This window comes from Cryptomeria japonica, chromosome 6 (genome assembly GCF_030272615.1).
Source record: "Cryptomeria japonica chromosome 6, Sugi_1.0, whole genome shotgun sequence".
In the NCBI taxonomy this organism is placed as follows: Eukaryota; Viridiplantae; Streptophyta; class Pinopsida; order Cupressales; family Cupressaceae; genus Cryptomeria; species Cryptomeria japonica.
In genome coordinates, this window is record NC_081410.1 from 307,956,199 (window position 1) to 307,982,733 (window position 26,535).

General features: G+C 39.5%; 1 protein-coding gene across 2 annotated transcripts in view; it reads right to left on the reverse strand.

Annotated features, from left to right (window-relative positions):
* Positions 1-26,535, reverse strand: part of LOC131043810 (ferrochelatase-2, chloroplastic) — a 221,820-nt gene that overhangs the window by 186,754 nt on the left and 8,531 nt on the right. For both annotated transcript variants that reach the window (XR_009105605.2, XM_057977047.2), the window contains exon 2: positions 9,598-9,706. Coding sequence is in view for 1 of the 2 variants with exons in the window: in XM_057977047.2 (XP_057833030.1) it covers positions 9,598-9,706 (109 nt within the window). In the remaining variant the exon portion in view is untranslated. The remainder of the gene's footprint in view (positions 1-9,597; positions 9,707-26,535) is intronic.

Here is a 26,535-nt window from a genome sequence, read left to right on the forward strand (position 1 = left end):
TAGTGTAGCCTTTGGGTATTTTGTATGTTATTTTTTTAATATCACATGCATATTGACAGTGAATTCTGAATTACAAATCCAAATTGACTATTGACAATAATTTTGAACACAAATGTTGTATGTTAAAACTTAAGGTTCTAAAATATCTTCATATGCATGCTATATACATGTTTTCATATGAATATAATGTATATATGCATGATTTCTCCATGTTTTCATATGAACATTTAAAATTTCCCTATATATTTTTAATTTTCCCTATAATTTATATAGCTGTCCCCTTTTGTGTCCCCAAAATAGACAAAATAATTTGCCATCCAAGAAACCCACCCCATCCCCATCCCAGAAACTCTGGGTAACATTGAATAATTATATTCTAGATGTATTTGATGAAATTTGTCCCTTACATATCAACTGAGTAATACTACCCAGTTGTACCAAATATGCTAGTAAGGACAGCCCTATTAAGATTCGTACCAATAGCTCCCCAGCTGTACCATCCTAATGTCTAAGTTTGACCATAATAAATTTTAAAGAGGAATCGATTATATGGATGGAAATCATTTTCAATTTTTAAAGTTTGAAAACTCATTCCCTAAACTACCATACCAAAGGCATAAACGCTTGAAGGGAATTAATTTACTTTGTTGAAGACTTGCCACCACCTTTCATAAGTTAAAAAAAGGATTGTTTAACTTTCAAACAAAGACGTTGAGCTTGCCTTCCAATTGTGCCTCTTTTGGCATTTTGTGAGACTTTCACGTACTTGGGAAGCATTCATGGGACCCTCCACATCATGAACTCATCTATTTTATTTTGAAGGAAGTCTTTGCTGATCTAAACCTAACCGCCACCTCATCACCAAGGGAAATTCATATTATAGTCTGATTCCAATTACTTGTGGGGTCCTCATCTACCAAGCACTTGGGAAAGATGGTTGGAAAGTTTTTGTGGGTTTTATGCTAAACAGTTAGGAAAGATGGGATTGCAGCCTTTATTGGCTGTTCAATAAAGTCCATATAGTTTTTTTTGAGAAATCCTTCTTTGGAATATCCCAGAGTTTTCAACAGCAGCATCATTTGGCATCATCTAGGTCAGCTTATAATTCTGATTTCTAAATCAGTATATACCAACTTTTATTATAAATTATTAGCACCTAATTTCTTTGAGAATTATTCCAACTTTCATGAAAAATTACAGTGGCATTTGAACTTATCCTTCTATGCTAGTGTTATTGCATATAGTTGTGTAACCTCATATGGTTGAAATACACTCAAATACATTGTCTACCAACTGTTTGATGAAATTTCCATGAGTGTACATTGAGAAATTTGCTAGTTTGACAAGATATCTTGGTAGGGGCAATTGCAGTGAATCAGAGCTATGCATGTTTATCTATAATATTTGCAGCAATTCAGAAAATATTCCATTCAGGATAATTCGCATTCCTCTAGCTTGAATCTTTGGTAAATCATGTAGCATCTTTATTCGGTACAATATATACAATCTCTAAAATTAAGATACCCATACCTTTGATGACATAACCAACTTGCACCCTCAATTGTAGTATAACAAACATTTGATTCACTTGCTTTAATTCTCAATGGTAATATTTTATTCTTTCTCATCTCTATTGTAGCAATCATCTTTCCTCCTTGCCTATTATTTATATATAGTACAAAATTTACCATCAAATACCATTTTAAGTCCTTTCTTAACAAGGTAGTCAACACTCATTAAGTATGCATTAATTGTGGTGAATGGTATACATCAACAATATCTTGTCATCCTTATCTAGTGTCTATATCCATTTTTACTTTTCCACAAACTTCAAGTACTTTATTAACATCCAATCTTGCTTTGCTTATAAAAAATTTATCAATGTTGAAAGGGTGATAAAGTTATGGAGTAGAATTGAAAGGTCTATTTCGGAGTTAGTTAGCTCAGCTTCAAGTTCTGTTAACATTATTAAGTACCCCTACAACTGCTCGGACAGCAGTATCCAAGCTCATTGGCCACTCATTAAGTTTAAACCCGTTAATGGGTTTGTCAAGGTTAATCCTTCTACCCCCCTAGAAATGGAAAACCGAGAAGCTTGGCAACCTCCGGAACATGGTTGGATTAAGGTGAATTTCGATGGGGCGGCTCGAGGCAATCCAGGCCCTTCAGGGGCTGGCTGTGTTGCTAAGGACAGTGAAGGCAGAATCATTGCTAAAGGGAAGCAATGTTTAGTTTCGGGCACAAATAATGAAACTGAGGCTCAAGTGGCACTACTAGCAATTCATATGGCGCAGAAGTTAGGTGTTTCGTGTCTTCACCTTGAAGGGGACTCTCAGATCATTGTTCGTGCCATTATTAAAGGTGTTTCCCAAAACTGGAGGCTAGATAGAGAAATCCAACTAATCAGAGGTCTTCTTTCTTCCTTCCAGAATTATAAGATTTCGCATATCTTGCGAGAAGGAAATTATGAAGCAAATAGATGTGCAAATGAAGCTTTTACGCTTCAAATTGGTGATATTTGTTTGGAACCTTCCCTCCAAACGATCAATTCTCAACCGGTTTTTTCAAACTAAGCTTGGTTTTTTTGGGTTGACATCCGCATTGATATTGAGGACATCGGGCTTTTCACTATTAATGAGTGGCAGGCTTTCTAAGATATGGTAGGTCAATTCTCTCCGACCGATAGATTGTGCCATCTTCGTTGGAGGTGGCGGCGGTATTGAACATTGCAAATTTAAGGTGGCGAGATGTTTGCCATACGAGAATTAATGGTGATGATACCCGCCACACATGTTGCCAACCTTGCCTCGTCTAGGTCCATTTATGCCTACTTTGATCACAGCGTGGAGTTTACACTACTTTCTCAGCAAGATTGGAAGTGGTGATACAAGCTTTGCCGAGGTGGTGCTTTTCTTTGGGAACCGTAGCAGTGTTGAGGTGCATCAGCAGTGATGGAGCCTAATTTTTCTCTGCAAGCGTCTAAGACAATGGTTGCATTTTGGGGGAAAGTCTTACACAAGAGACTTTCGAATGTCTTCTGTTTTGAGGAACCGAACTTCATTGGTAGTGTCAAACTGATCCTGGGAGATGAATACCTCTATGCTCAATACAAATACAGGACCAATGCGGACATTACTTCCTTATTTTCCGCATGGTGTTTTGAGCTGCTCAAGAAGGAAAGAGTGAGGTGGGTGGTGGAGTGTTGTGTCAAGGAAGAATGGAGGGGAAACTTAGATAGTTTCATTCGGGTATCGAGGGATGGAGAAGGCTTTGTATGCCCGGATGGAGCTTGGCTCCATGTTAGTGAGTTTCGTCCTCCCCTTCGTCCCTATTTGGTGTGGAGTGTGACGTGTAGCAAGGAGGTTTGCAGGGCGACAACGTAGGTGGGGCTACACGGGATTGTAGACTTTTTGGAAGCCAGGGCGAGGGAAGACATGAACAAAGAAGTGGCAAAATGGGGACCCTTTGGGACAGCGGCTTTGGAGGGTAGCTCCTCATCTTCTGCGAAGAAGAAACGTGGTCGGCCAAGAGGGTCGAGAAGCTGCAAGCCAAAATGAACTATTTGGATTGGCTTTCCACCCAAAGAAGACGACGACCTGATTGAGGATGAAGACCCATTGGAGACTCTGCAGGGAGACCCAGCGAAAGGCAAGGAGATTGTTCTTGCAAGTTGAATTGGGTTTCATGTTTTTTGTTTGTAATTACAGTAAACTTGGTTATGGGGTGGCTAGTAGATTAAGCTGTGTTATGACTGTAGATGGAGTCCTTTGGTTTTGTCCGGACATTTCTCGTTAATAGTTTTAAACTCTCTCGAAGTATGTATTTTGTTTCTAAAATTAATAGAATGATATAATTACCGAGCAAAAAAAAAATTATCAATGTTTGGAAATGCTTCTCTACAACCAATCATATGATTAAAGCCTAAATCTAAAAACCATACCTCAATATTTATGTTTTTAAATTTGCTGAATGGAATAGAGGAGTGCAGTGAATCTTCATTTATATTCCTTGTCTTGTGCATAGTTCACTTTTCTTAATTTGAATTCTTCAATCTGCAAGCTCTCTCGATATGACCAAAATTCTTGCAATAGTAGCATTGCACTATCTTCTTTTATTATATTTGCCTCTACTTCTTAAGAACCCATGGCCTCTACTTTGTCCTCTTCCTCTGAAATTTGAACCATACCATTGAGAAGAATTCTCCCTATTATTGCCTTGAGGGAGATTCATACTCGCTCCTTGATTCACTGATTTTTGCCTTTGACGTAAGTGTTTGATATAGACCACCCATAAACTTTACCTTCTCTTCATGTGAAAGTAAGAATCCAAATACTTTTTAACCTTTAAAGCACCTCAATTTTTTCTCTTGTAAAGTAACAACAATATTTATCCACTTGGTGTGTAAAAGATCTAAAGATCTTCACAACTACATCATCTTTCACTGCCTCCCCCATATGTTCTCATCTTATTCACTACATTTGTTACTCTAACACAATAATCTTCAATTTTTTTATTATCCTTCAAATTTAAATTCTCAAAATTCATCCTTAGGGTTTGAAGCTTTGCAGCCCTTACCTAATCTATCCTCTAATATGAAATTTCTAAAGCTGTCCATGCATCCTTTGATGTCTTGCAACCTGCGATTCTGCATAAATACTTGGATCCTCTGCTCTCTAAATGTAGAAAAATGCTTGGGCGTTCTTTTTCTCCTCTTCCCTCTTTTTTGTCTTATCCTTTATACACTCAATATATTCCAATCTTGAGGTTCAGCATACCTACTTACTCCTGTTTTTCACACTCCTTTCCATAGTAATACCAGTTTCAACTAATCTCTTCAATAAACTAGCACTGCACCATTGTTCGATGCCATTGTAGCGAACCAAACAAAGCTAAGATTTTCTCTCAAAGTCTCTATGTCTTAATCTCTAGTGAAGGAGCTTCAAATCTAAACTTGTCCAATATAATTCTCACCCACCCAGATAAACTCTTGTGCTAATAAACCTTTCTCTGATAGTAATGTTAATAAATTTCATATGGGACAAGGCCTGCTCAGAAATTACACACTGAAAAAATGACTTTTGTTTATTATGAATCTTCCTCGAGTCTTAAATTATTCTCTAATTTTCCATTTCAAAATAATTATATACAAATTGAAATAATGCATCTAATATACAGTTTGACGCTCCTAAAAATAACTTATAAAAAACAATTAGACAATCTACTAAATTTACTTGCCTTACTTTCAGTTTTCCAACTGGGTGATTAAAACTAAAAATAGAGAATAAAAATTTGGCAACTAAACAAAAAACTTATCCTAAAATTAGTGATTGCCTTTCTTCTAAATCAGTAACTAAGATATCTTCATTGACAACAGACCAACTTCATCAACATCAGTAGTTTGACTTCATCAGCTTCTTTTTACTTCAAAAGCATTCTACTGTTTGACATCAAATTTTCCTACAGTAGCAACATTACATCCTAGGGAAGAGAACCTCATTTACTCAAACCACCTTTAGTTCCTACATAGATAGAGCAAGTTGGAGAATGCATGCCACAATAAGTGGATGACATATTTACAATATTTAAATCTAGCCACCAAACACAGGAAGGGAAAGGTGAACAAAGATGGAAGTTAGATTAACTACTATACTGTCTAACCACTCATGGATTCTCTAACTGGTTTTCTGTCCATTCAACCAACTCAGACTTTGTGCTAGCCTAAATTGTTCTCAAGTAGGGTGAGAAAGTTGTCAACTTCTCTTTATGACCAGATTCTTTCCAAATTCAGCAATACCTATGATACGATAAGTGTTCCTCACCAAAGATTCATCTAAAAAGCACATTATTTGAAAACAATGGGACAATGTAGAGTAAACATGACCTTATTTGCACTCTAACAACACATTCGGTAGCTTCCAATGTAGAGACATAATGTGACACATTAAAACATACATTCCTTTTTGCATTGCCAAGCCAAAAATAGGAAGCATTAAGCAAGTAGTTGTATATTTGACAGAAATCTATTTTTTAAGAGATCTGATTTTGGTTGATATATTTGAAGATAATTCTATACTTTGAGCTTGCTTTGATAGCAAGCAAAGTATTTTTTTGTATATAAACTGCAGTGTGCTTTCTATTATCTTGAATAAATCACATGCAAAAAAGCTTGTAATAACTTATAAATAAGTGTGCTTTCTATTATCTTGAATAAATCACATGCAAAAAAGCTTGTAATAACTTATAAATAAGTGCAGCACTTATATGTCATGTACAAATCTAAGATCTTTGAATAAAAGTGAGAAATTTAAGAGGTGAATTCAAAATGGAAGCTCCCACTCATACTGTTGCACACCCTAAGACACACAAACAGGGGGAAAATGGTGTAAGTTTGATAGCAATCAATGAAATTGCAGGTGTTGAAGGTGTTGTGCAAAATGCAGATCAGCAAAATAAAAATGTGGCAGAGATGGGCCCTATGTTGTTACCACACAGGTTACCTGTGACACCTGTTATTCCTAGTAAACAGGACCATGTGGGTGGACATCAAGTCCTGTCCACAAAAAACAATGCCTACAGCTCTTGGCTCTTCCCTTGCCAAACAAGTAGAGATCAATACAAAAGGAATGGATACAATCGCAACTCTGGCAAATAAAATGTGGCAAATGAATGTCAAGGCAGTTGGCACTTGAAAATGATTTGAGAAAATAGCAACATGAACATGCTTTGTTATTGAATCTTCAATTCAGTTGCCTCTCCTTATAGGTCATGCATTTGATTATGGAAGCTTATCCTTGTGCACACCTATACTACCCTCATGCATTTGATTGTGGAAGGAGATCTTTGATTCTTTGCTTTTGCCCTCGAGCTTAGACAAAGAAACTCACCCCCTCCCCCCCCTTTTCAGCTCAATACAAAATAATAGAATTTTTATATATTGAACACAATATTTTTCTATAGTTTGGTATTTATTTTCAAACTATATCATAATGCACTTAAAAAGAAGCATTGAAACTTCAGGGAGAAGATCATCAGACATAGATTGTTTCAGCAATAACAAAGCTTCCTATGATATTTTCCATAATCTTCTGAGTTGGTTGTATGTCAAGTTTCAGTGTCTAAAAGGATTTAGTCACACATTCTAAAGGGGGCAATACATATGATTACATACATTAAAATTATGACCATTCCACTTATGAACATCAGGTAAAATGAGGTGGCGAATATTGACAATTGTATAAAAAGGATATACAGACCCAAACCCCTACAAATTTATAAAACCCCTTCAAAAAAAAGTTTACAAATTCAAATTCAAACCATAAAATAGACTCAGAAATGTTCCATACCCTTTCAAGTGGAAAGCTTTCAACCTCCTTCAAACTTAAACTACTTTAACCAAAAAATTTGCAAACTAATAATTATTCTTTCATATAACACTGAAACAAAATGCTTTATAAGAAATTGTAATAGAATTCTCTGTTGATCAGGATTTTCAGACCTCTACAACAATCGACTAGGATTTCTCTCACTACTACTTGCAGCTCGGGTTTTAATCACTAAAAAAATGACTGCATGCTGCAAAAACATTTCAGCCTACCCTTCCACAACTGGTAAATGCCATTTTGGCCCTTAACAAATTCTTCAATGGGAAATTGTTGTCACCCACTCTTTCCTTGTTGCTGCCTATGATTTTTCTTCACCAATATGTAATTCCTCTTCATGGAAATCTATGGCTATGTGACAGCTTACATCCAATCAACATTCATGATTTTATTCTCTTCACGACCTTCTTCACAATCCATACAATCAATTATGTACCCAGCTGACTGGGCTTCCTCAACATGATCTAGCTCTGATACCAATGTTGATAAGATCAAAGAAAAAAGAAAGAGAGAAAATGGCAAATCATCTCAAAAAGAGAGCGCAGACATGTATTGTTGACATAGACTAAAAATAGATGGTAGTTACAAACTAAAAATAAAAAAGCAGTTACAAAATGGTGGTTACACTCATAAGTAAAGATACCACTTATTATAACAATATAGCAATAACTAATACTATTCTAATACTAGCAGTTATTCCCTCGTTAATAAGGCTAAGTCTTAAGCCATTCCTTGTTCAGCTTTCACTCCAAGCTCCAATAGGATTAGCTCTCTAGTTATGTAATCTTGCTGATCTTGTTTCCAGAAATGGCCCTAATGTTGCTAGGAATCTTGCCACCGCCGTTGGTACCACTCCAACTCTCTTGCAGCCAATACCTCAAAGGAGTGGTCCTCATATTAATTTGCGTGAGAATCCAAATTTATTTAAAGGTTCCAATTAGCCACGCCTGTACCAAAAACAAAGCTGAAATTGTCCTAAGAACTGATATTCATTTAGCCTTTGCTAATATAGATAATGCTCTTAATGGACTATTGAAGATTGCAGAAATGCAAGGTAATAAGAATGATCTGAGGTAGGAAAATGACCTTTTTGTTAATGCCAAAATCTACGAGGCATCAAAGAGAATCAGCACGCAATTATCACTTATCTGTACAAGCAAAAGGAAAGGTTAAAAATGCTGAGGCACTGATATCAGTAAGTTCACAACTGCACTAAGGGCATTGACAAGTTCTTGCACCCTGAAAACTTTAAAAAGGAGCACTTGGTGGTTAAGCAGCAGATAAGGCAGATCAATAACCCCAAAAGGCAATCTAGCACACATCAGTTCTCACTGAATGATGATGCCAGTCCAACTAATAAGTGGCACTCCAATGTGACAATCAGGAAGATGTATGTGGTGGATAGATTTGAAATGTAACAATCATCCTCCTCATGGGTAAGCACTAGATAGAGACTTTGTGCTACTCCAAGAGCAATTAATCAAAGAAACTATTTGACCTTCCTTCCTGCCCTTCACTCCCTTTCCCTACCCCTCCTTGGTGATTTGCCCATTCGATCAATACTTTTTTTTATTTCTGCAGTTCCAGAATATGGCTTAGTTTCTTATCTTTGTATAACTTCGTTTATCCTTGCTGCTCTTTGTTATATTCATGACCATCTACAATACAAGAGAACTTTGTAACTTCCTTCCATAAAATCTCCTGTCACTACTATGGGGGCTTTTGTAATCTATAACTTTTGTTAATATGAAAAGTCTTCTGTTCACCAAAACAAAAACCTAAAGAGGAATGGTGCTGTCCAATAAAAACCAATATATAGCTGACCTCACTCCCATAAAAAATTACTCTATACAAGAGATAATAAGGAAAGCATGACTATTATTTTTGTAAACCCTGAGCTCTTCTAAGTTCTAGTAAATCTCATCAATAACTATATGCTCAGCAAGAAACTAATTTTGAATGACACTAGTGCAATGATATTTCATAAAACAGTGAAGAAAGTTTTCTTGAATGGACCAATTCAACAACGCCCACAAGAGAATATGTATTACATGTGCATGAATATAGCAAGAAGGATCAACGACAATATGGCATGCTCAATAATAAAGAGAAAACTATATTAAGAATTAATTAGTGCACTATAAAGGAGCTACACATTTTCAATTTAGGTCACATTTCATCTAATATGCATAATATTAGGACCTGCAACACACAGTACCTGCTTATTGGGCTTAAATTGCTAGCAAATCTAGAAGGCTTAAACTCTGAGGTTCCAAGATCAATTCCTCCCCTTGTGCTAGCTTGAAGTGATGATGATAACCTTTCACCTGTTGTATGCAATATGTATAAATAGAAATCACTTAAATTGTAAATTTGAGACATTATCTATCCAAAAGCTGCATCTGAAAAGAAACATTATATGCATATGAATCTCTTACAACAACATATAATAAGACCATAACAGCATAATTCGTAAATAACAAAATTCACTTCTACTATAAAATTAAGTTTTATTTTTTTCTATTTTTTGGTTAACAAGAGTTCATTCTCTAGTAATTCCATTCGGATTCTTGAAATAAAAGAATGTAGCAGTGTATGACAGACAGTACAAAAGGTAAACTTGTCTACTAAATGAATCCCTCTTGCGGCAAGTATTGAATTGCAGTTAAGCCTTGGAAACTATCAATAGCAACTAATCCTGCTAGGTCCCCTTCTGATCTACTTAAATTGAGCTGATAAAGGCACCCAAAGAATTCCTTGGAAATATCCAAGGGATTTTAAAAGGAATTACTAAATTTGAAAAGTTATTGTTGGAATTGTAGGAGTATATTAGTGACTCCTCAACAACTCCAAGAACCCTACAAGACTAAAATAACTTTCAGAAGAGAGAATGTCAAGAATAGCTTGCTTCAACAAAGCAAGATAGAATAATGGTTGAATATGGACATGAAAATGTACATGAGAGGCCTTGCTTATAAAGCTAAGTTACCAGTTCGGGTTCGGGAGTGGGTTCGACGATGCGAACCCGGTTTGTGGGTTCAGGAAAAAAAAAATTGCCTTTTGGGTTCATGGGTTGGAGTCGTCCATATATATATATGTTATATACAAAAATTTAAAGAAATATACAAAATTACAAATCTAAATACATTTAATAGTATGCTACTTCATCATTGAGCAATGCCAAATGCCATTTCAATTGAAAGTTCAGAATATAATATATATCAATGTATCATAGATTCGTATATGTCCAAGTTCACAATTCAAATGAAAATCATTACAATTACAAAATTGACAATCAAAAATAATAATTGGCTTCTATCTTAAATGTTCATCAATCATCAAAAGGATCTAGATCAAGATCATCATTATTTGCTCCAAGTTCAAATTCAAAATCATTTGAACCCAAACAAGTGCCACTCTCACTACCTCCATGAGCTATAGGTATCTCATCATCATTCAATATATAAATACTAGGTTGCCAGTTCGAAATCGGGCACCGGTTCGGGTTCGAAGAACCGGTACGTTGGTATGGCAAAATTTTGAAAAGGGCTTTGGGTTCGTTTGGGTTTGTTAGTACAAAAACATGTACTTATATATATATGCAGCATATAAGCATGAATTAAGATTAGCATGTCACATAGCATCATATAAACAACAAAACCAGCATAAACTTGTAATCATAGCATCATGATCATACCATAACAGCATCATATACATCAAGTTAAATATCAAAATAATAAAATATTCAAGTATCATTGTTTCAACTTTCAACAATTTAAAGTTTGATCATCAAATGGATTCTCTAATTCATCATCCTCATTCTCCGCCTCCTCATCATTGACATTGACATTAGATGAATCAATGCCAATGTGTAATGTCCCTACTAGTTAGGGATCACTGTCCTGCAAAACAGATTGTTAGAATACAACAAATATATATATAATATATATATATATATAACTAATCTAATTTGCAATTAAACTTAATCTCAAATCCTATTTAATAAAAAGGATACGAGTGCAATACTGGGACATGTCCATAGGCGGCTATGCAGCTCGCCTTCTTGGAACCCATCTTGGTTCCAAGCCATACCAAGAAATCGAAGGTTAATTCGATTCCTGTCTTGGATGTAATTTCTTACACCCGAGCCATCCAGGAAATCAAAGGTTAATTCGATTCCTGTCTTGGATGTAATTTCTTACACCCAAGCCATCCAAGAAATCGAAGGTTGATTCGATTCCTATCTTGGATGTAATTTCTTACACCCAAGCCATACCAAGGAAGACCATCATATATGATCGATTCCTTGCCTTGGATGATGCATCTTGCCATCCAAGTCCCTCAGAGAGGACCGGCCAGATCCGTCTCTTCTTGGATGAACTTTGTCAACCAAGCCATAACATATATGCATATAGAAATTCAGTATATACTGCCTACCAGGGATTATCATAATCCCTCCATTAGGCTAAGGGAGTTTCCTCCCTATAGCCTCCATCATAAAGTCACATTATTCATATTACATTGTATAATTCATTATCATTTTCCATTTCATAATTTACGTCTACATTTACATACTTTTAATCCTCTTTATTGATCCTAGATATACATAAATATTATGCATGGATACCTATATTTATTGCCACATACATATAAGTAAACATTCAGTAATATATATATTCATAAATTAACATATACTCAGAAGTATTCTTTAATTCATTATCGCTCTTTAAATTCATAAGTTAAGCCTACAATTATATTTTCCTTCATTCTCATTATTAATCCTACATACATATGAGTTTACTGCATACATACAACATTATAATCATTTATACTTTTATAATATACAACATCATAATTATAATTGTGCAGAATGAGATTGGAAATAGATCTACCAAAGAAATACTATTATATCTATTTGTGTGTGTGTGGTACACACTTCCACACACAAATATGTACTTGTAGCGCCAAAGCCAATCTCCTATTCAGGTTCTGCTGACGCAGCTGTATCTCCCTTCTTCCCTTTATCGTCCTTTGTCTCCGCAGCACTAACAATCCTCTTTTTCTATGTTTTCCTCTCGTTATTTTATGCACCGTTGTTCTTCCTTATGCCCCGTGAAGGGTTGCATCCCTCCACGGGTCTTCCCGTGCGAAGGGATGCGACGGTGGTCGCGGCCCAAGGCTGCGATTACCATCGCACCACTTCGTGCTGGGGTAGTCTTAGTGCGTAGTTTGTATATGCACAGTGCGTAGAGTTATATTAATGATTTAAATTAATTACACTTTTCTTATCAATAGTTCGTAGTTTAGTTTATACGTTGTATTAATAATTTGTTTTAATAATACTTTTCTTATTATTAAATACATTGATAAATAAATGCTTTTCTTTATTATTATTATTTTATATATTAAATACATTGACATTTTAAGCATTTATTTATAATAACCTTATTTAATTAATCAATATCTCATGATTTATTTCCTCTTAGTATATTAATATTATTTAATAATTTTACATCAGGTGATACCGTAGGGGCTATCACATTCCCTTCGTCTCAATTTTGCTTGTCCTCAAGCATCTTTAGGTCTTCCTCTTTTTCCCAAGTAGCATCCTCATTTGGGAGATTCTTCCATTTAATCAAGTATTCGGTAATGGTTCGGTTCCTAAGCTCTTTTTCCCGTGTATCTAGAATGATCTAAGGGTACAAGGTGAGTTTCCCTTCATCATCTAGGGGAGGTAGTTCACTGCATGGAGCCAAGTGTTGCCCGAGAACCTTTTTGAGTCGGGAGACATGGAACACATTATGTATTTTACTGTCTTTGGGGAGTTCTATTTCATAAGCTACTTCCCCAGTCCTTCGAATTACCTTGTAGGGTCCATAGAACTGAGGTTTCAATTTTTCAGTCCCATTCTTCTTGAGGGAAGATTGTTTATATGGTTGTAGCCTTAAAAACACTAGCTCTCTGGCCTCGACTGTCCTTTCTGTATGCTTCCTATCTACATAGATCTTTTGTTGATTTTGGGCTTGTTATAAATTCTCTTTCAAGGTCTTCATGATATCCCTACTCTGTTGAACAAAACCTTGTGCTCTTGGTACTTTGCTTTCCTGGGTTATTCGCTCTCCAAAGCTAGTGGCCTCATAGTCGTACAAGGCTTGGAAAGGACTCATCCCTATTGACATGTGGTGTGTTGTGTTGTAACAATGTTCTCCTAGGTGTAACCACTTGACCCAAGCCGTCTGTTGCCCTGTAACATAATTCCTTAGGTAGCCCTCTATCCATTTGTTCACTAATTCAGTTTGCCCATCAGTTTGAGGGTGGTAACTGGTACTAGGGGTCAAAACTGTTCCTGCCATTCTGAAGAGTTCCTACCAAAATTGGCTGATAAACTTGCTATCTCTGTCACTGACGATATTTAGAGGGAGTCCATGGAGTCTGAAAATTTCCCTGAAGAATAGATCGGCTATTTGGTAGGCTTTATATTCTATGGAGACTGCAAGGAAATGGGCATACTTCGTGAGTCTGTCTACCACCACAAAAATGCTATCCTTTCCTTGTGCCCTTGGCAACCCTGTTATGAAATCCATAGAAATTCTCTCCCACTTTTGATTGGGAATAGGTAATGGTTGAAGCAATCCAGCTGGGTGGGTGAGTTCGGTTTTATTGCGTTGACAAGTTAGGCATTCTTGTACATATTTTTGGACATCTCTTTTTTGGTCTTTCCATGCATACCTTTCCCTTATGTGTTTATAAGTTTTATAGTATCCTTGATGTCCTGCTAGGGGTTTATCATGGAATTCCTTTAGGATTTTGTTTTTGAATTTGGTCTGAGGGGTCAAGTATACCCTTCCCTTGTACAAGATGAGGTCTCCCTAACTTTAAAATCTTCGTTGGGAAGGTTTCCCTTCAAGATTTCCTTTGCTTGTGGGTCTTGGTCATATTCATTAAGGATTTCTTCCTTCCAGTCCTTTGAGATGCTGGTAATGGCATTGACGTGGGCTCTTCGGGATAATGCATCTGCTGCCCTATTATTCACCCCTTTTACATATTCTATATCAAAGTCATAGGCTTGTATTTTGCTCACCCATTTTTATTGCCTATCATTAAGGTCCATTTGGCTCAAAAAGAAGCGTAGACTATTATGATCAATTTTCACACCAAACTTCCCACAAACGAGGTATTGGCGAAATTTGGCCAAGGCGTGCATTATGGCAATCATTTCTTTGTCATAAATAGAGTAGTGTCTTTCCACTTCAGTAAGTTTACGGCTCTCAAAAGCTAGGGGGTGTTTCTTTTGCATGAGGACTACCCCAATTCCCTCCCCGAATGCATCACATTGTAGTTCAAAAGGCATAGAGAAGTTGGGAATGGCCAATACTGGACATGAGCTCATGGTTATTTTAAATTGTTCAAAAGCTTGTTGGGCTTGGTCATTCCATGTGAAGGCTCCTTTCTTAGTTAGGTCGGTGAGGGGTGCTGCTATCTTGGAAAACCCTTTTACAAAACGTCTATAGTAGCTGCATAGTCCCACAAACCCCCTTAGTTGTGTTAAAGTTCTAGGGGTGGGCCATTTCTTGATGGCCCTGATTTTTTCCTCATCCAGACTTACTCCAGCCTCACTAATTTTGTGTCCTAAGTAGATGATTTCTTTCATCCCAAATTCGCACTTGGAGCCTTTAGCATATAAGGATTCAGACTCAAGAATATTTAATACCTCCTCAATGTGTCGAAGATGTTCTTCCCATGTCTTGCTGTAAATGAGTATATCATTGTTTAGTCCTAAATGTATGGTTGGTGAACGAACAGATAACACAGTGTTTTCCACACGTACCAAATATTCATGTAACAAAACAGTCATACATCACAACATAAATAACAATGATACCAGTTAGACCAGAAGAGTTATATCTTTATTCCAGTGTCCAAAATGTCCATACATAATCTCCCCTGCCGAGGTTCCAACCAAACAATATATAGACCCGACGATTGGTCAAGTTGCCAACCGTCACCAACTCCCAAGTACCCGACGGGAACCTCTCGGCGACAAACATAATCATAAACACACTTATAAATATTATTCTTACTAACATACATTATTTGCCCTTAACATTAGCCCCCCCAAAAACGTAGTCGTCTTTCAGACGACTAAGACAATAAGAGCTGAAATATAAAACATAAACTAGGACCGAGAAGAGGGAGGAGACGTCCCTATGGTGGTCGGAGAAGAAGTTTGTTGTCCGGTGTGAAGTCTTAAGTTCTTTTCTACCAACAGCTGCCGTTCCCGTGCCTTCTTTACCATGTGGGAAGCTTCCAACAGTTTCTTATCTTTTTGCTCCATCTGTGAGGTTCCGTCCTGGCACCTCACATCCCCTGCCTCATCTTTCTCCGATGGTACCGTACTAGCACCTGGCGTACCAGTACATTTTGATATCAAACCAGTTCCTGCTAACACCGTACCAGTTCCTGCTGGCACCCGTACCAATTCTTGTTGGCACAGTACCAGTTCTTGCTAGCAACGTACCAGTTCATGTCGTACCCAATACATGTTGGCACCGTAGCAATACATGTTGGCACAGTACCAGTTCATGTCGTACCAGTACATGTTGGCATCGTACCAGCACCTGTTGGCATCGTACCAGCTCATGTTGGCACCGTACCAGTTCCTACTGGCACCGTACTAGTACCAGTTCCTGTTGGAGCCTCGTACCAGTACTTCTTGGAGTCGTACCAGTACCTGTTGGAGCTGCACTAGTACCTGCTAGTACCATACCAGTTCTTGTTGTACCAATTCCTACTGGCATCGTACCAATACCCGTTGGAGCCGTACCAGTACATGTTGGAACCGTACCAGTACCCGTTGGAGACGTACCAGTACATGTTGATGTTGTACCAGTACCTGTTGGAGTCATACCAGCACCTGTTGGAGTCGTACCAGTACATGCTGAAGTTGTACCAGTACATGTTGGAATCGTACCAGTACCTACTGACACTGTACCAGTACGTGTTGATGTTGTACCAGTACCTACTGGTACCGTACCAATGTCTTTCGTACAAGACCCTGGATATGCCGTACCAATTCCTTGCTCGACCATTGTGTCTTTTCCTGGTACGGCCTCCCCTGCCACTGTCTGGTCTACCGTACTGGTACCCTCCGTGGTTTCTGACTCAAGTACTAGTTTCTGTGGTAATGCTACCCGCCGCTGCGCTAGTGATTCCTCTTCATTGATTTTTCGGGACAACATACTGGTCGTACGTCCCCCACAAGGCTGGCCACCACAAGTGCTTCCTGTGGTACCAAGTGTGTCGAAGATAATTTGGAAGGTGTGAACTTTACCCTCGTACTCTTCCATTGTGCCCGTCACCTTCCGTGTTGATCCTTCTCTTCCTCCTCTTCCTGTTGTTGCGACTCTGCTTCCCCTTCATCCTTCGCAACTGTGTGAGGTGCCATATGAAACCCCTCATCACCACTTTCCTGCTCCTTAGTCTCTTATGCCTACTCAGAATCCTCTACGTTGTTGGCATCTTCGACCTCTATGAACGTGTCCAACTTTCTTCTCCTTTTGGTTGGCTAGGCGGTGTCACCTAGTGTGTCTAGGTGAGTATAGTAGTACATGGTAGGTTTATTCGGTTCCACCCGTCCGCGCGGTTCGAAGGTTCCCCACATTTCTGGTGGTACTTGCAGGCGTATGGCGTCCAGGAATAGGCTGATAGCATGATGGCACATGTAGAATGTCTTGTGTTCCAGCTTGAAAAAAACATGAATTCGTTCTACCAAAAATTGTCCTTCCGGCCTGGTACCAATGATCATCGTACAAGTACCTGAACATGTTGTACTAGTACCAATTCCTTGTACGGCGACCTCGTTTTTCCCTGGTGCGGCCTCCTCTGCCATTGTCTGGTCTGCCATAATGGTACGGACCATTGGACCAACCGCTGCCTCTACACCATACGGATTAACTCGTGCACTTCCGCTCCCTGGTCGTACGGCCTCTTCAACCTGTGCCAACTCTTCACTCAGCTCCACATGGATGGCACAAATCTCTACACAGATACCCTCAAACTTTTTATACAACTGCTCACTGCATGTACGAAAGCCGCAAAGGAGGGAATTGTATGGATCCTGCACGTACGGTATGTCTGTTTTCTGACCATACAGTCTTTCTCCTTTATCCGTTAGTAGTCTTACAAGATCGTACGACTTAGTTTCCTGTGGGTGCAATGTTCTGTCGTACAGTATTCCTCCCCTTGCAGATCGTACACTGTACAGGCTATGCCAGTCTCCCTTCTTTGTCGACCATACGCTGTACAAATAACTCAAGCACTGCCAGTCTCCCTTCTTGGTCGACTGTACGTCGTACAGATAACTCAAACACTCCCTCGACTGGCGTACATCGTATGAGTGATCCAGTACGGGGTTCCAATCATCCCCTACGAGTATCACCTGCGGGTCCTCGTCCTTGCCTAGATTGATTATTTTCACATCCCTTTCCTCATACTTGATGGGTTTGTCTCGTTCGAACTGGTGGGCTGGTGTGTCATCCACCCGTGCCATTCCCTCCTAGTACCTACCGTACTCCGAGGGAAATGACTGCTCTTCCATACCGCCACTTGATTCCCCAATCTCACATATTTGCAGCATGTGGCACTCCGGGTGGAAGACCTCGTAGTCCTCCATCTGCCAATGGAAGAGTCCAGCCAGCGAACTAGTTCCATCTTCAGAGCATCCATCCAATTCCAGCACTCCTTCATTGTCGGGCTCTTTCCCTCCTTTGTCTCCTTCAGAACCCCACTCCCATCTATTTGAATCTTCTGAGTCGGAGTCGGATGACGCGAGCTCTTCACTAATGGACCGGTTCCTTAGATCGATTACATACTTATGAGTCTATGACCGTCACTCTCGATTGAGAGAGTATTCTTTTTCCAGTTATGATTAGCTCTGGCCATGATCAGCCAGCCCCTTCCCAGGAGGGCGTCGTACGCTTTTCTTTCCAATGGGATGACTACGAAATCCAGAAGGAATTGTTGCGTCCCGATTACCACCTTTTGTGCCATGAGGGTACCGAGGGGTTTGATACCGTGTTGATCCGCACCGACCAGGTGGAAGGTTGGTGGCCAGAGTGTAGGCTTGCCGAGGCTTCGCCAAGTTTCCTCTGGTAGTACGTTGACTCTAGACCCACCATCCACAATGGTGTTTGTGAGCTTTTGTCCCACTATATCCATCTCTACTATTGTCGATTTCCGTCCAACGCCTACTGTGAGTAGCATAGGGTCCATAGCATCCATACCATATTCCTTCACCGAAGCCGTACTATGTGGTTTTGTCATCGTCTGGTGTTCTTGGCCGACTGTGGTGTCACCAGCTGCATTCGTCAGGGCCATCCTCAACTGTGGCATGGTCTGTAGAAGGTCGGATACCCGTACGAGTATTGTGGTTTGTAACATCTGCTTAATGATGGATTTCTCTAGTTCTGACTGGACTGGTGTACCGACAGCCAGGTGTGAGGCCCTCCGCTCTCCAGCCATCGCCCGCTCAATATCCGCCCTTGCCTACTGGAGCCTTTCTTTTTCTGTGCGAGGCTCAGGATACATGGCTTTCTTGTTTTGCAGCCTTGTGATTGCCAATACATCTTCTCCTGATCCTTCCACGTCCAGCATGTTCACCCCTTTTTGCTTTGGACAATCTATGTCCTCGTGATTTCCTGGACCGCACCATCTGCACAGCAAACTTCTTGCATCACCTCCGGTTTGGCATTCTCGGGCAAAGTGACCCCATTCGTTGCACTTCCTGCATTGAATCATGGGTCGCCCCTTCGCGTCGTATTGAATTCTACTCCTTGGTGTGTTATTATTGGATCTATTGTTACCCCGCAGATTGTTTTTGTACCCTCTAGGGGAGGCATCAGAGTTTGTTGTTGGCTTCGAAGGTGTCGCCGACGGTGTGGCTTGGTCGGGTTGGGCGTAGAGCATTTGTGTGCTCCGTGCTTTCAAGTTGTACGGGCATTCCTTAGTGGAATGTCCCATTACTTGGCAAATGTCACAGAAAAATTTGCGGGGACAACTTCCTTTAGTGTGTCCTTCAGTCTTGCAGCCAGTGCACCATAGTTCTTTTCCTTCCCTACCACTTTCCTTGTCACCTTTTAACTCCTTCATCATCCTCATCATATCCTTCTGGAGTGCTTGCACGGTTTTGGATCCCCCATCGCTGTCTTCGTCCGTGTTGTCATTGTCGCTCACTCGTCGCTTCCCCCGGGATGTCTTGTTTTCACTTTCAATATCCATGGCGCGGTTGTATGCTTCAGCGTACAATGGCGGAGGGACCACTTTCATCGTCCTTCTCAGGGATGGTACCAATCCTTCTACGAACCACCGCTTCTTGAGGCCATCCGCCGGCTGGTTCTCCATTTTGTTAAGTAGTTCCCTCAGCCTTCTATTATATGCGTGCACACTTTCATTTTTTCCTTGTTTGGTGTTGTAAATCTCTGCCACAATTTCGTTGTCATCCCGTAGGAGTTTGAATTCTTCCTCGAAGGCCTTCTTCAGATTGCTCCAGGACGTTTTATGCTGAGCATCAAAGTCTGTATACCAGTCAATAGCTATTCCTTGCAGAGTGGTCGGGAATGCCTTCAACCAGTAGTCTAGGTCGTCCTGGCCATTTGCTTCCCAGATGGTGACGCATGTCTTGCAATGTCGTACGAGGTCCTCTGACCCGTCGCCCATGAATTTTGGGAGTTTCTGCTTCGCCGGAGTGTGTGCCATCCTTCTTTCTGTATGGTTTTATGCAGTGCCTAGAAACGGCTATATGCCGAGAAGGTATTATGTGTCCGGGAGGTACCATACGCTCCTGATCTGGTTGAGCCCCTGTCAACCGAGCTTTGGTCACCTTCGCTTCTATAGTCCCTCCTTCCTGGGGTTTCCGAATCTGACCCTCCTATTTTGATGCCCTCTGACAAGGACAAATTTTAATGCCAGACAATGTTGCTTCAAAAATAGTGGCGATTTCCTCGTGCAGGACTCGTACCGCCTCCTCTCGTTGTTCAGAAAATTCCGACTGGGTGCTTTGCGATTTGGCTCTAGAGTCTTCTTCACTTGACGTTGAGTGTGGGGCCTGGTCGGCGAGATCTTCCTTTGCTACATCTAGAAGTGGCAGGTTCCTGGCCACCTCGGCCAACTCCTTCCACGTACACAGTTTTTGCCTCTCCCGACTACAACTCCGACTCACACTCCGACTTCTGCTGTGTTTCTCTGGACTCTTCGAGTCGGCAACCTCCCTTAGTCATCGTCTCCTATCGGCCTGTTCTTTTAGGCGGAGAGATCTCCGTACAGTTCCCTCGTTTACTCCTTCGGTGGTAGTGGTACGTCTGTCTTTGTTCGACCGTAGGGGAATCAAGTGCCAGAGGTACGGCACTGACTACCCTCCCTCTCCTCTTCCTCCCTACAACTCTGTTCCTCGTACCGTCGGAGAACTTGTTGCCACTGAAGTTCCTTTGTCGTTTCCCCCCTTCGGTCTTGGAGTGCAATCAAATTTCTAGCGAGTAACCTTGGAATACTCCCGAGTAGGTCAAAGACGGGGGTGCTAACGGTGAGTTCACCACGTACCGTGCCTTCTGAGACGGCTCTCTCCTGAGCCTCTCGCTGCATGTACTGTGTGACTGACACGTCCCACAACTCCACCAAGTCTGCCGTCAACTGATCCTCTCATTCCTCTTCCGCGGTACTCTCTTCGTGCGTGTCGTTGTCCACAACAATTAATTGCTGGTTAAATGGCCAGCCCATTAATTGCTTCTGCCTGCCGCCATAGTTATCTCCAGGTTCGTTCAGGCAACGGCGCCAAAATGTTTAGTCCTAAATGTATGGTTGGTGAATGAACAAATAACACAGTGTTTTCCACACGTACCAAATATTCATGTAACAGAACAGTCATACATCACAGCATAAATAACAATGATACCAGTTAGACCAGAAGAGTTATATCTTTATTCTAGTGTCCAAAATGTCCATACATAATCTCCCCTGCCGAGGTTCCAACCAAACAATATATAGACCCGACGGTTGGTCAAGTTGCCAACCGTCACCAACTCCCAAGTACCCGATGGGAACCTCTCGGCGACAAACATAATCATAAACACACTTATAAATATTATTCTTACTAACATACGTTATTTGCCCCTAACAATCATCAAAGAATATTAGAAGAAATTTCCTCAATTGTTGCCCGAATGTATGATTCATGCATGACTGAAAGGTGGCCGGGCCGTTAGTGAGACCAAATGGTAGAACCAAAAACTCTAAATGTCCATAGTGACATCTGAATTTTGTTTTGGGAATATCCTCTTCCCTCATTCTAATCTGATGTTATCCTAACCTTAGATCAATTTTAGAAAAATATCTTGCTCCGTGTAGTTCATCCATTAGTTCGTCAATTCTCGAAATAGGGTATCTGTTTTTTATAGTTTTTTTATTCAGGGCCCGGTAATCTATGTACATTCTCATCGTCCCGTCTTTTTTCTTGACCAATACCACTGATGAAGCAAAGGGGCTTCTGCTTGGTTGGATGTGTCCCATTTCTAATGGTTCTTTTATGGCTTTTTCAATCTCCTCTTTGAATTTGTGGGGGTGGTGGTAAGGAGTGGTAATGACAGGTTTTGCTCCTTCTAATTCAATGGAGTGTTCAAATCCCCTTTTTGGGGGTAAGCCCGGGGGAATGTCTTCGAAGACTTTTTTGTGTCTCCCAAGTATGGGTTGTATATCATTATGAACGATCTGACCTTCGATCGGAGATTTATCCAAGACCATACATTGGGCGATCCACTCTCCTTGATCATGCCTAAGGATTTTCTCCATTTTATTACATGATACTATCTTTGGAGAGCCATCACGAATCCTTTTAATGTTATCTCTCTCCCTTCATGTTGGAAGCATATCTCCTGAATTGGACTATCCATGGTGAACCGTCCCAATGAGTTTATCCATGGCATTCCCAAAATGATGTCATTCTCAAGGTTCGCCACAAAGAAGTTCCTCTTAATTGTATGCCCCCCCAGGGTGACTTCCAATTGAGGTATAATTTTAGTGCACCTATCTATGACTCTGTTACCCATGATCACTTCAAACCCTCCAAACTCTTGAGTTTTTAACCTTCTCTTTGCTGCTAAGTGTTTGCTAATGAAGTCATGTGAGGCTCCTGCATCCACCAATGGGACTACTTTTTGTCCTTTGATAGTCCCTTTGAGTTTGAAGCATCTGTTCTCACTTCCTTGAGTGATGACTCCCAAGGTACTTGGTTCGTTGTTTTCAAACCTGGCCCTTTTATAGGGTCTTTCCTCATCCCGTATTTCTTATGTGTTATTTAACTGTCCTCTTTTACAATCATGGCCTTTCCCCCATGGGGCCTTGTATTTGAAACATAACCCTTTCTCCATGAGTTCTTCTCTCTCCTTACATTGGTGATTCAAACTCCAAGGTTTCTTGCAAAAGTGGCAGGGCCTCTCCCGGCAGTCTCTCTGGGGTCCCTCATTCCTATGCGGTGTTTTGGTTGAGGTGTTCTTGGGAGCACTAAATTTGACCATCCTAGTTTTCTTAATGGCCTCTACTAAATTTTGTGGTTCCAAGGGTTTTACAAAAGTTTGAATAGAGTCTTTCAAGACTTCTAAAAACGTGTAGGTAAGCCTTCTCTGGGATAGGTCGAGAACCATTACTGATAGGTTTTGGAATTGGTGTATATAGTCTTCAATGGTTCCTAATTGCTTAAGGTGTGTTAACTCTTGGAAGTACCATTCGGAGTCTTTCTGGTCAAACCGGCTGATGAGCTTTTGGGTAAACTCATTGTAGGTGGAGACATTTTTGTGTCCTAGGGTAATGAGACCATTATGCCACCAATTATGGGCTGCTCAGGTTAAATGGAGTATGGCAAATTTTATAGCATCTCCTTCGGTCATGGGGCTGTAAGAAAGGTATGTATCTAGTTTTTGTACCCAAGCTTGGGCAATATCCTTCCCTGATCCATCAAAGCAAGGTAGGGACATTTAGTTGACTTTAGCTTTGAGGTCTTTACCCATAGGTTTCCTCCTTCTACCTTCATTAGTCTTGGACTCACAGAAGTCCCTGAAGGAAACCACCCCTTGAACTTCTGGCTCTAATCTAGCATAAATTTGGGCGATTTCTTCCACAACAAGTGTGGCTAGTTCCTCTTCATCCCCCACATGTTCCTCTCTAGGAAGAAATTCAGGAATTGTTTGTCTAGAACTTTGAGGAGATCATTCATTATCTGCGTGATTAGAGTGTGTCTCTCTTCTAGGGTTTGGAATATCTCTATTGTTGCTGTTTGTACTTTGGAGGATTAATTGGCTCATTCTTTCGAATTTCTCATTGGTTTGCTCCATGAAAGTCTGAAGTTGTTTGGCTAATTGATCGGCCATTGCTTTCGTGCCTTTCTTTCTCTGATATGTGATCATAAACTAAGAATCCTTCCCACAGGTTGGCAGGATTATGCTCTGATACCACTGTAGTGTCCCTACTAGATAGGGATCACTGTCCTGCAAAACAAATTGTTAGAATACAACAAATATATATATATATATATATATATATATATATATATATATATATATATATATATATATATATATATATATATATATATATATATATATATAAAACTAATCTAATTTGCAATTAAACTTCCATTACTTAATTAACACTAATCTCAATTCTTATTTAATAAAAAGGATACGAGTGCAATACTAGGACATGTCCATAGGCGGCTATGTAGCTCGCCTTCTTGGAACACATCTTGGTTCCAAGCCATACCAGGAAATCGAAGGTTAATTTGATTCTTGTCTTGGATGTAATTTCTTACACCCAAGCCATCCATGAAATCGAAGGTTAATTCGATTCCTGTCTTAGATGTAATTTCTTACACCCAAACCATCCAGGAAATCGAAGGTTAATTCGATTCCTGTCTTGGATGTAATTTCTTACACCCAAGCCATACCAAGGAAGACCATCATATATGATCGATTCCTTGCCTTGGATGATGCATCTCGCCATCCAAGTCCCTCAGAGAGGACCGGCCAGATCCGTCTCTTCTTGGATGAACTTTGTCAACCAAGCCATAACATATATGCATATAGAAATTCAGTATATACTGCCTACCAGGGATTATCATAATCCCTCCATTAGGCTAAGGGAGTTTCCTCCCTATAGCCTCCATCATAAAGTCACATTATTCATATTACATTGTATAATTCATTATCATTTTCCATTTCATAATTTACGTCTACATTTACATACTTTTAATCCTCTTTATTGATCCTAGATATACATAAATATTATGCATGGATACCTATATTTATTGCCACATACATATAAGTAAACATTCAGTAATATATATATTCGTAAATTAACATATACTCAGAAGTATTCTTTAATTCATTATCGCTCTTTAAATTCATAAGTTAAGCCTACAATTATATTTTCCTTCATTCTCATTATTAATCCTACATACATATGAGTTTACTACATACATACAACATTATAATCATTTATACTTTTATAATATACAACATCATAATTATAATTATGTAGAATGAGATTGGAAACAGATCTACCAAAGAAATACTATTTGTGTGTGTGTGGTACACACTTCCACACACAAATACGTACCTGTAGCGCCAAAGCCAATCTCCTATTCAGGCTCTGCTGACGCAGCTGTATCTCCCTTCTTCCCTTTACCGTCCTTTGTCTCCGCAGCAGTAACAATCCTCTTTTTCTATGTTTTCCTCGCGTTATTTTATGCACCGTTGTTCTTCCTTATGCTCCGTGAAGGGTTGCATCCCTCCACGGGTCTTCCCGTGCAAAGGGATGCGACGGTGGTCGCAGACCAAGGCTGCGATTACCGTCACACCACTTCGTGCGGGGGTAGTCTTAGTGCGTAGTTTGTATATGCACAGTGCATAGAGTTATATTAATGATTTAAATTAATAACACTTTTCTTATCAATAGTTTGTAGTTTAGTTTATACATTGTATTAATAATTTGTTTTAATAATACTTTTCTTATTATTAAATACATTGATAAATAATGCTTTTCTTTATTATTATTATTTTATATATTAGATACATTATCAGTTTAATCATTTATTTAATAATACCTTTCCTTTATTATTTTATATATTAAATACATTGACATTTTAATAATTTATTTATAATAACCTTATTTAATTAATCAATATCTAATGATTTATTTCCTCTTAGTATATTAATATTATTTAATAATTTTACATCAGGTGATACCGTAGGGGCTATCACACAATGCCATTTACACTTGCACTTGCACTTTAAGTTTGCTCGTTATCTGAGTCATCAAATGCGACAAGCTGAGAAGTGAAATCATCCAAATCAGTATGTTTTGGCTCCACATCCCACATCTTCGTTTCCGCTTGCTTGTAGTCATGTTGCTTGTGTGAAATGAGCCAAGTTAATGTTTAAAACTCACTTTTAGGGTCATATTTTCATTTTTTATGTGGTGGAATTAAAAAAAAATTAAATTTTGCAACAAAAAAAAAATCCATTTTTGGGTTGTCAGACCCCTGGGTTCAACATTGGTCCTCTTGGGTTCGACCTAGGTCCTCTTGGGTTCGACCTGGGTCTTCTTGGGTTCACCCTGGTTCAAACCAGGCCTGTGAATCACGAACCCTATCTGAACCACAGGCGAACCGAACCCGAACCAGGACCGGACCGGACCAGTACCAGGGGTCTAGGGGGCCAAACCCGGTAACTCAGTATATATATATATATATATATTACAAAATTACAAATCTAAATACATTTAATAGTATATATGTTCAGGTTCACGATTCAAATGGCAATCATTACAATTACAAAATTGACAATCAAAAATAATAATTGTCTTCTATCTTCAATGTTCATCAGTCATCAAAAGGATCTAGATCAAGATCATCATCATTTGCTCCAAGTTCAAATTCAAAATCATTTGAACCCAAACAAGTGCCACTCCCACTAGCTCCATGAGTTGTAGGTATCTCATCATCATCATTTAAAGTGACTCTAACTAGATCATCAACAGTTGCATCCAAGTTGGTACACTCAAGGGTTACATCCCAAAGCTTCATTGCCCCTTCCTTGTATTGTTGTCCCTTATG